A 10,356-nucleotide genomic window follows, 5' to 3' on the forward strand; every position below is an offset into this window, starting at 1 on the left:
CCGCCATTTTGTGAGGGGAAGCGGCGGCCCCTGCCCGTTAACGGCGCTGCGGGGCGGGTGCCGGGGCGTGGGCTCCGGCCGCTCTTCCTTCGTCTCCGCGCTTTCTCCTCCTTTCACGCCGTTCTCCGTTTTCCCTCCCCCTTCCCTCCCTCCGCTTTTGTTATCCCTCCCCTCACCTCACCTCCTCCCCTCCCTCCCTCCTCTCCCCGCCCCGCCGGCACTGCGGAGCCGGAGACGTGACCCGTGCGCACCCAGCTGCGGCCTTTTCCCCGCTGCTCCAGCCTCTCGCCGCAGAGTCGCATGTCATCTATCCAGAACCTCCAATCCTTCGGTAAGAGCCGCCAGCACCCCCGTGTGCCGCACAGAGACTCACAGTCGTCCCCTCGGCTGTCCCTGGCCACCCCGTCCTCGGCCCCGTTCCCGAGGGCCCCGGTGCGGTTCGAGCGTCGGTGTCCCCGTCCCCGAGGTGACACTGAAGCGGGTGCAGCCCTAGAGCTGTGATCTTTGTGGGCAGAGGGAGCCTGAGGTTCATAGCCTCTACTGAGAAGGGAATAATTTCCTCAGTTCCAGTTGCTTGTTGATTTGCTGCCTCATCCATAATAATGCCCCAGATCCTGGCAGATGCCTTGCCAAGGTTATAGTTTCTGTAGATTGAGCTATACAGAAGGTAGGTAATTTCCCCTGTATTAGCAGGGAAGTTTTACCACGCTGGGCCATGATTCTTCTTTTTATCTATAGGTGACAGAAGCGAGCAGGTTAGCACTTTCTACGATAATGTTGTCAGGGTTTTGACCTCGTTTTGTCTCTGATCTTTTGCACGTATAACCCATACGAGAAGGTTATGTTAATCACGATTTAGGCACTGACCCTGTGCTTAGGAGCGTGCTGGTCATAGGATCTGTTTGAAGTGATCCAGTGTTAACACCTACAGTGCTGGCTTATCTCCAGCCTAGAATCCTAAACTCTGCCAAGTGCTCTTCCCGCGTGAATCCCCCTTTTTTTTTTTCCACTGGAATTTTCTGTTAGTGTTTGCCCCACAAACCATGGGGCACAGTGAAATTCAGCGTGTCTTGTCTTCAATAGAAATTAAGCCAGTCAAGCTTCCCAGTGCTGTACTTCTTTCCTTGTGGTGCTTGCATCCTTGCCCTGCTTTCAGTGCCTTTAATGCTCTTGTCATTCTTGTTTCTCCATAGGTCAGTCTGTCTGCAGCTGAAGTAGTGTTGCTATTTCTGCTGAAGTCTTACCCTTCTGGGGCGTTTGCTTCGAGTGGGTGGCAAACCTTGATTGGTGTTTTTAGGGTTGAGCTTTGGATGGAAGTTTGGGAAATTGTAGCATACGTGGCTGCTGAGCTTACACTTCCTGAAGATCACACTTTTCAATATGATTCTGACTTGTCTTAAAAAATAATACTTAAAGTACTTCAAGATTTATTTGAAGCTGTTGATTAGGAAATTTGTCGGGCCCTAAAATTTCTTGACAGTGTGAGTGTTAAGTATGTTTTTGTGGAGAACAGCTAATTAAGAAGCATAACCCAGAAACCCTTCTTCCTAAATGCCTTCCTGTTTCACCTGTGCTAGATAAATTCAAGCTTGGAAGAATCTGACAACTGACTTAAAGTCTAAATTAATTTTGCTACAATTCTTGCCCAAAATTACTGACTGGCAGAGGGGTGCTGGTTTACAGACAGCCTCTGACATTTCTTAGTGTCTGTGGCTGTGTTTTGTTTACATGAGTAGCCAAGAATTACATCCATGCCTTAAAATGCTGGTAGTGTGGTTGTCACAGTATAAGACTTCTGCTCTGTAAAGGAGCGTGTGTACAAGAGCTCTTTTATTTGTCTACTTATCAGCTGATCTGGTGAAAGACAGGACTTTGTATTGCCCTTAAAATGCACGTGGCCATCTAAAACTGAAGGTGCACTTGATGTTCTCTCGGAACCATGTTTTCAGTTTCAGAGCTTCAGGATTTGCAGTTTGCAAGAAATAGTGAAGTAAATTGAAACTGTAGCTGGAAATGGTTTATATCTGGGAGGGCACTGAAGACCCCAGATGCATGACAGTTGAGAGCGCTGTGCTGAGGTAGTAGCCTAGTGAGACTCAATACAGCTGGAGAAAACAGGGCTCTGATTGTAGCAGAGTATTTTTAAGCATATATTTAAACATTTACTTTTTTTTTTCCCTCTCGCAGACCCCTTTGCTGATGCAACAAAGGGTGACGACTTACTCCCGGCGGGGACTGAGGATTACATTCATATAAGGATTCAGCAACGGAACGGAAGAAAGACACTGACCACCGTTCAGGGGATTGCAGATGATTATGACAAGAAGAAACTTGTGAAAGCTTTCAAAAAGGTAAAGTTACTGATTTGATTTGGTAATAAATATATTATATAAAGGAGTATATATTAGAAGATAGATTTTATTACAAAATAACAGAATATTTATTTCATTCTTGCCTGTGGACATCACTTTCATATTCAGATTGACACCTTTCCCTGTCTTTCTCCTAACTCCTGTCAGTGTCTAATGACACTGATTTTTGCTAAAGAGTTAAATGTTTTTTTCCTATAAAGAAGTAAACGCATTCTGAATGTTTCATTAAATTCACAGATACCTGGCTGCTTTGATGTAAAGAATAAAATCAGTTTATAGTAGAACTCTTTTTGCTTTCCTGCTTCTGTCATAAGCTGTGTCGCTGTTGAAAATGGAGACTTTGAGTTTCTCCAGGATAAAAATATTTATTTTAAAATGGTGTAGAGTTGAAAGGCTGTATCTTATGACTTTATTTTCCTTTCTTGTAACGGGCATTGGCCCATTCCTTCTGCACAGTAGCTAATGCTGTCTTTGCCTGAATTTACCATCACCAGTTTAGTTCGTCTCCGTATGCATCAGCAGATGTACCAACCCCAGCGTAAAATAGATCTAGCCTTTGCCTTGCTTGGCATCAGAATTTAGTACACAGCGTCTGTGACAAGATTCTGCTGAAAAGATTTACTAAGCAAAATCGTAATATACGTCAGATGTCTGACAATGTGAATGTTTCTCTAGAAATTTGCTTGTAATGGTACTGTGATTGAACATCCTGAATACGGTGAAGTTATCCAGCTTCAAGGTGACCAGAGGAAGAACATTTGCCAATTCCTTTTGGAGGTAAGGGACTGCAGTTAAATATCTAAACTTCTCTGGAAGAAATACAGTGACAGGTGCCATTGATGTTAGTTAACCAGCTAAAGATGTCACTACAGTTCCTTTATATTTTCAGCCAAAAAGTAAAACGACACTTGCAGAACAAGAGTGATTCTGTGGTAAGAATCAAAGCACTGTAGAATGTGTTTACCTTGCTACAGCATTCCACTTGTTCTCTGGCAGTGCAACTTGAGGTCTTCGTTTGTAAAATTGAGTGTTTGATGCAAACCATAGTTTTGAGACTGCAAACACTGTAGAGGAAAGAGGCTTACTGATGGCAATCATGATGCAGAGATGTTACACTGTGAAAGAGGAAATGCTAGGACTACAGAACAAGTCAGATATCTGATAAGACTTTCTTACGTAGTCAGTTCTTCTGCTTGGCCCAGAAGCATTCTAGAAACTAGGAGACTGCCTTATTGACTATATACTGTGTTGCAGACTTTTTAGTCAAAGTATAAGATTATGTAACTTGATATCACTGTAATATCCCAAGCATATCAGCTTTACTGAAATGTGTTGCTTTTCTCCTTTAGATTGGCATTGTCAAGGAAGAACAACTGAAAGTTCATGGTTTCTAAAATACCTGTACTCTCATGAAGAACCCTGCTTATTTGGTCTTACCTAGCCTGGCTTTTCTCTGAAAATGAATCTTTGCAGTGAATGGACTTCCCTGTTACCTGGACGTTTAAAATTTGATTCAGATTTGCATGACTGCGTGAAACATGTGGTGTGTAGACTAGAAACACATAAGAAAACTTCAGTAAGGTGGTAGTGAAGACCCATGAGAACTTTAACACATTTCCAATGGAAATGTTTTAGTGATGATTGTTCAGTTTAGTACTCTCCACCTGACTTAAAATGTGTGGGTTGTATTAAAATAGTGTGTCTTGATGCTTAAAAATAAAAGTTTATTCATATATTTTCTGGGATATCTGAAATGCTTTAGCTGAAGTTTTAAGCTGGCACAGCAGCCTTACTAAAGAATGGCTGAACTGTTTTGTGGCAAGTGTAGCTCAGGGCTGATTGAATAAATGGGAAAATCTACCTGATGAAGTATTAGCTAATTAATCAGTAGATTCCCTAGATGTGATCTTCCCCTGTAGCTGTAAGACTGAAGCTTTAAAGTCTTTAGTGTAGGTGTATCTTAGTAGCAGCATGATAAGACGTAAATTGTTTGCTGAGTAAGTAACTGGATCTTCTCTAAATTTTACTGCAGTGACTATGATGTATTAGTGTTAAGCATAGTAGGCTAAAATAAGCTGAACTCCTTAAGGCTGCTATTACTGGGAACATGCTAAACATTTAGGTCTTACATAGCACTCCCAGAAAATCCCATGTACTTCTTTCAAATGTTTTATCTCCTATGTCACTGAGTGAAGGAAAGACATTGAGTTGGCTTCTGCCATGACTGTGCATTTAATACTGGCAAGCAGAGTGCTTTAATTAGCTGCAGAAGGAAGGAAGGTAACAGGCTCCACAATAACCTTTGTTATTCCTGGTATGAAGTTTGCTGTGATTAATGGTTAATATGGAGGGTTTTGTCACGGGGTTTGGGTGTTACTATAGAAAGCCGGGTGAGTTTACTTTTCTCACAGGCAATGCATTCAGTGTTATCTGAAGTTAAAACAGGTTTGTTCCATCACGATTTTCATCTAGTTCCAGTTAGCTGTCAGCATTTGGTATTCTGCTTTTAAGACATGTCTCTTTACAGAATGAAATGCCTTCATTTGGTGAAACATGCAGATCTTGCCTTACTTGTCAGATAGACTTGGAAATTTTCTCTGAAGCAATTCAAAACACACTGGTCTAGGAAACCATAACAATAGTGGGAAATGTTAAAAAACCTTCTTGTAATATCACCCATTCTCTGGAAAGGAAGAAAGAGACATTACTGCTAAGACTTATTCATAACTTAGAATTGATGACTACCTAAGTAAACATCAAGACTAGGTTAAACTATATTACTTAGTATCACCTGTGCCTATATTTAGTTTCCTGTTCATAACTGCCTTTTTAAATAGAAATGCTTAATTTTAACTCACACGAACCTTTGGCTTCTGTTGTTAGATTTCTGAATTCAGATATGAACCTTTATGGCACTAGAAACAATTTAGGAAGCATTATAGAGCATTCATATGACAATTTCTTTCTCTGTCTGGCCTAGACAATTCCAGCTGTAAGAATCCAGTGTCCAGTCTCTCAATCTCCACAAATTCTGCCTGGTGTTACAGATCTTAACTGTTCCAGAGAAAGGATGTTTCAGAAGATGGTATATTGTTAAGGTATAATGTGTTCAAGAGGAGGAGGGAATGCCTACAGGAAAACATGAAACACCAGCACACAGAACGAAAATCCCAAACATAAGTGTTGCGCAAGTCTTGCACATTAGCAGAATAAAATCATTGCAAGTTTACTTAGTCCCGATTCCTAAATGTTAAAGGAATTAATTCTTTGGGCGTACGTAGCACGTGGTGATTTTCATTTTATCAAATGCCAGAAAAACTGACATTCCCATTTAAAGCTTGTCCTCAAGCCCAAAAGGAAAACCAAGCAGTATCTTCTCCTGTTTCACTGGTATTACATTAGCACTTCTAGTGGGTTTTGAATTGGAAATTAACGAATGATTAGCAAGTGTCATGTGTTACTGAGTCAGTCTTCATTTCAGATGGCATTCCAGTAAGTTTTGCTACCTAAGCTTGAGTCATTTCTCCATAGTCATTCTGCTTGGAATAAGTAAGAAAAACCGTTTTCTTCCTCCTCATTTAAGTCCTTTCCGATAGGAGGAACTTTGGAGTTGATAGCTGGCTTGAGTTTTATGCTCTAGTGTTTTGACCTATGAGAGACAAAATTGAAAGGAGAAGGAATAAGTAACACGTTAGAAGTTTAAATAGATGAGATTTGTCATGACAACAAACAGTCTTTTAGAAGGAAAGCAGAAATTTTTGTCCTTGTATTTTAGACCGGAACAGTGTCTCTGTGAGATTGTAACCAGCCTTGTTATAAGCCCAAGCCTCTTTGCATGTCCTAGAGGAAAGGCTTCAGTAATTTCATGTTTTATCTTACGCTGAAACTTCTTTGTCAAAGCTCAGCTGATTTGGAATATATATCCCTGTTTCAAGAAAGCTGAAAAACATGGAAGACACTGGGAAAGAAATGTTTCAATTACTTCCATGAAAACCTGTTTTCACACTGAAGGCAGGTTTCAATCTTTCCAGCTATTCAAAAATACGTTAAAAAATGGTAAAGGATGTGGCCCATGATTGTCGAGGCAGTAAAAGGGAGCTAATAATAGAAAACATTTTAAATGTTTTTAAACCCACTAAAAGGACTCGAGACTGGGGAAGCTGAGACTGCAAAGAGTGATGGCTTCTTTTTGTGGGAATATTGTGAAGTCTGCGTTCTACAGATCTCCAAATCAAGATTGCCTTCTCAGTGCTATCTAGGCTTAACCACAAGCTGCACCGTGATGTAGGAACTGCTGTTCCAAATTCACAGCCTTGTTATGTATAGCTATATTAGGCTGTCGTAGCTGCCTCTTCTAGCTGATACACTTTGAGTAAGGGATTGCATAAATTCATGGAATTGTCTGTTCAGAGCCTGCATCTACTTAATGCAGCTACGAACAGTGAAACCATTGCTTCTCAAATGGTGGTAGCAGTGCTTATTTGTAGAAGATTCAGTAATTTGGATCTGTAAGATGCCTACTTTCTCTTCTGCGAATTATCAGACCCTTCATCTCTACCTGTGGTCTGCTAAATGTGGTCATGTGTTTGAGATGAGCATGAAGAGCACAACTGTGGGCAGATGAGCAATAATTATCTCAAGTGAAAGAATCTCTGAATAGTGCCTGGATTGTGTGTGTGTGTACTACTCATTGGTGCAGGAAGTAGGTTTAAGCAAAGCCACTGAACCAGAGTCTTGCACAGCCTAAATGAAAAGCATTTTATTCTGGAGAACTTTGGAGAGGGAGGAGGCAACCCCACAAAAAAACACCTTAAGAAATGAGTTTGTATCTTAAAGTCTGTTTTTATTAACTTAGATTCTGAACTGCAAGACCTCTATAACATTGTTATTTCTGTATCTTTAAAAATCCTAATTAAACTTGAGAGTTTGGCATTTATGATTCTAAATACATCTAAAGCCATTATAAAAATTGTGAAGCGTTGTTGAAGCTTAAGTTTTAAATATTTGAACAAAGCAATAATTAAGTAAAGCTCTGCATTTTGCCCTGTACTTCTTATGATGGGGACATGGTTGCCCTGAAGATGCACCCTTATTTACAGACTCGCCAGTAAGTGGATATCCTTGCTGTAGTATGATACCCTGTTTGTAGTTTTTGTGAGATCTTATCTAATGTGCTGCACTGTTACAGGCGGTACTACTCTAATTTTACAGTATAGAACAGATGTACTTTGAGTTCCAGTCAGCAATTGTTTTTTCCTTAGTCTTCCTGGAAGGTTCTAGTGTATAGGATCCATGTTACACCCTTGTTTAAATAGGTTCAGTAGTTCCTCTTACTGCATGAAAGTATGTAAAAGATGAGTATTTAGCTAGTTAAAGAATGGGGCCTTTTTATCACTTATTTTGGGACACAGTAGGGGTTACTGTCACTTTTGGTGTGTGCAGTGTTGATTATTGTCACAGGGTGTTGTGTAAGTTAGTGTGCCATTGCCACTAAGGAAGTGGAATTGGTCTTAGAGGTTCAGATATATTAAGTACTAAGAATCTGCCTTCCTCCTAAGACTCTCCATACACCCATACTCAGTTTAGTTAGGAACATGTCCATGCACGGCAACATGAAGGTTATTTTCCAGTTGCCAGATAAAGCTTTTGAGATGAATAAGGGAAAAATTACATGGTAGTTTGATATTTGCTGTACAGATGCTTCATGCCTATTCTTTTTGGTTTACCTTGCAAAAAAGATAACCTCAGAAGAGGATTTGTACTTGGCATGCCTTTTTAATGTTTGGTACATGTCTGTGATTGATCTCTTGATGAACAAGTCTTAACCTGTATTGGAGTATTGTTAGAGAGCTGAGACAATGAAGTCTTTGGAAATAAAATGTAGCAGTGTTATTTTATGTATGCTTTTCTAAAACAAATTTATGTTGTTATTGAAGAGGGTTATTTTTTTGGTGGAGATAGAAGTAGTTGATTTAGTAGTGATATATGTGATCCTCTTGTAATTGGCTTTGATGTTGTATTTTCTCTTTTAAATTTCTACCATAGTGTGTACCAACCAACTTAAAGAAGGATTGTGACTTATACTGGGATGTCATAGCTCTAAACCAGAATGATTTAGGTCTAAAATTTTGCACAGAAGAGGATCATCTCATTTCTTGAATAAGCAAAATGCAGTGGTTTAGGATGAAGCCAATATGCTCAAGTTTGGTCTCAGCTATTTTAGAACATTTGCATCTGTGAAGTGTGACAGCACATTTCTGAAATTAATTTGGGGTCTGATTAAAAGTACTTGTGTATATAATAAATGCTTTTTTCCTTTTTAAGCCATCTTTGCTATGATTATGCAGCAAAAAACCCCATGATCCAGGCTCAAGTTATGAGTAGCTGAATTCCGCAGACGTTGCAAGTAGAACAGTGGTGCTCCTCACGGACAGGATGTAACTGTCAGCTGTGTTTGTGGTCCCTCGCACAGATAGACAGGCAAAGAGCGCTGGCCCCATGGAACACACCGGCAAGCCTTGGGTATCACAGGGGACAGCTAACCCCATGGAGGAGGTGGTGCTGCGCCTGTTGCAATAGCTGTCCCATGGATGAACCAGAAGGATTCTCTCTTAGGTGGCCCTAGCAAATGTCCTAAATGCATTGATGGGTAGTAAGAGAATGTTTCTGAGGTAAGACAGGTTAAAAATGGTTTATTCCCAGGAGTGCTGCTGGAAGAATCTGCTGAAGGGCAGGCCCTGTCCTAGAGGAAGCAGCCTTCAGCTACTCTCCGGAGAAAGCGAGATGTTCGTGTGGTGGGGGTGACTCCTGGTGACGGATTCATGACCAGAGGACTGACATATAAATGTAATGAGTAAATCAGTAGTAGTAGCAATCAGTAAACAGAATATCCAGCTACAAACAGACCAAACTGGCACCAGTGGTATCTGTACTTGGTGGTGCTGGTGAAGAACCTGCAAACTGGTACTTGTCAGTGTCCGATACTGTCAGTACCCTTGAGTCAAACCTGACCTTAAAGCCCAGATCTGGATTAGGACTTGAAGATACAGAACAAAACCACCGCCTAGGTTCCTTTAGTAAAAAGTAACATGCGAATTAATCCCTGCATTATTAAAGATAATTTATATGAGAGAATTTGGTATGGAAAAGGTCCTTATAGAGAATATTGAAAGAAGAGTATTTTCCTTCCTTACCTTTCCTTCAGGTAGGATTTTGAAGTGGCATGGGGAAACTTTCTGATGGTCCAGTAGTGGTTTTATGTGATTAAAAGTATTTTGACCAGTGCTGTGTTTGAGAGTAGCTGGGCCTGGAGTCCTCACTCGTTGCTGCTTCACCTGCCTTGCATGCCAAACTGGTTTTGAAGGGTACTGAGGGGAGGAACATCTCTGGGGTCATCACATTGTTTCATTTCTCCTGCTTGTAGAAGCCAACTCCAGAACTGGCTCCAGTCATGCTGAAACTAGATCATCTTTCAGTAGCACTATGGAAGATAAAAAGGGTTCCTGCCAAGGGTGAGAGGGAAGGAGGTGTCTGCATCATCCTACCAAATAGAGTGATGCAGGGCCCTTCAGATGGCCTCCACCTGTAGCCGGTCTGACCTGCTGGTGGCTTGCACAGCACAGAAGCAGCAGCTTGGCTGGTTCTCAAAGCAGCTTGGACTGATGCTCAGCTGGGTCTCCAGCAGTAAAATTCAAAGTACCGGAGCGCTCTGGTCATGGGATGAGATCTGACCACACAGAACTGGACATTTACTGTGGGTCTGTGCCTACAGTCTGTAATGACTTTGTGTGATAAAAGTAGTGCCCTAACAACTGCAGGGCAGTACCCTCTGAACAGGGGAAACAGGCAGTTGTCCACTGTGGAGACGTGCAGGGAGAGGAACCAAACAAACCGATGAAGTTCCAGAAATCATCAGTGTCAGCATTCAGAAGACAACAAATGACCATCTGAGAACACAGCTTATATACAAAAGCAAGAGTACCCA

General features: G+C 41.1%; 1 protein-coding gene across 2 annotated transcripts; it reads left to right on the forward strand.

Annotated features, from left to right (window-relative positions):
- EIF1B (eukaryotic translation initiation factor 1B) lies at window positions 1-8,677 on the forward strand. Of its 2 annotated transcripts, XR_003994835.1 has the most exons (5): window positions 12-331; window positions 2,188-2,351; window positions 3,048-3,149; window positions 3,722-3,915; window positions 5,353-8,677. XR_003994835.1 is itself a non-coding variant. In XM_030510292.1 (4 exons), exons 1-4 carry the CDS (start codon window positions 301-303, stop codon window positions 3,764-3,766), a joined length of 342 nt encoding a protein of 113 aa, XP_030366152.1. In that variant the 5' UTR covers window positions 1-300; the 3' UTR covers window positions 3,767-8,290. The 2 variants fall into 2 exon arrangements, 1 of the variants encoding a protein (XP_030366152.1); XM_030510292.1 differs by having other exon boundaries at window positions 1-331; window positions 3,722-8,290.
- Window positions 8,678-10,356: the final 1,679 nt, after the last annotated feature.

Source organism: Strigops habroptila, chromosome 1 (assembly GCF_004027225.2).
Source record: "Strigops habroptila isolate Jane chromosome 1, bStrHab1.2.pri, whole genome shotgun sequence".
In the NCBI taxonomy this organism is placed as follows: Eukaryota; Metazoa; Chordata; class Aves; order Psittaciformes; family Psittacidae; genus Strigops; species Strigops habroptila.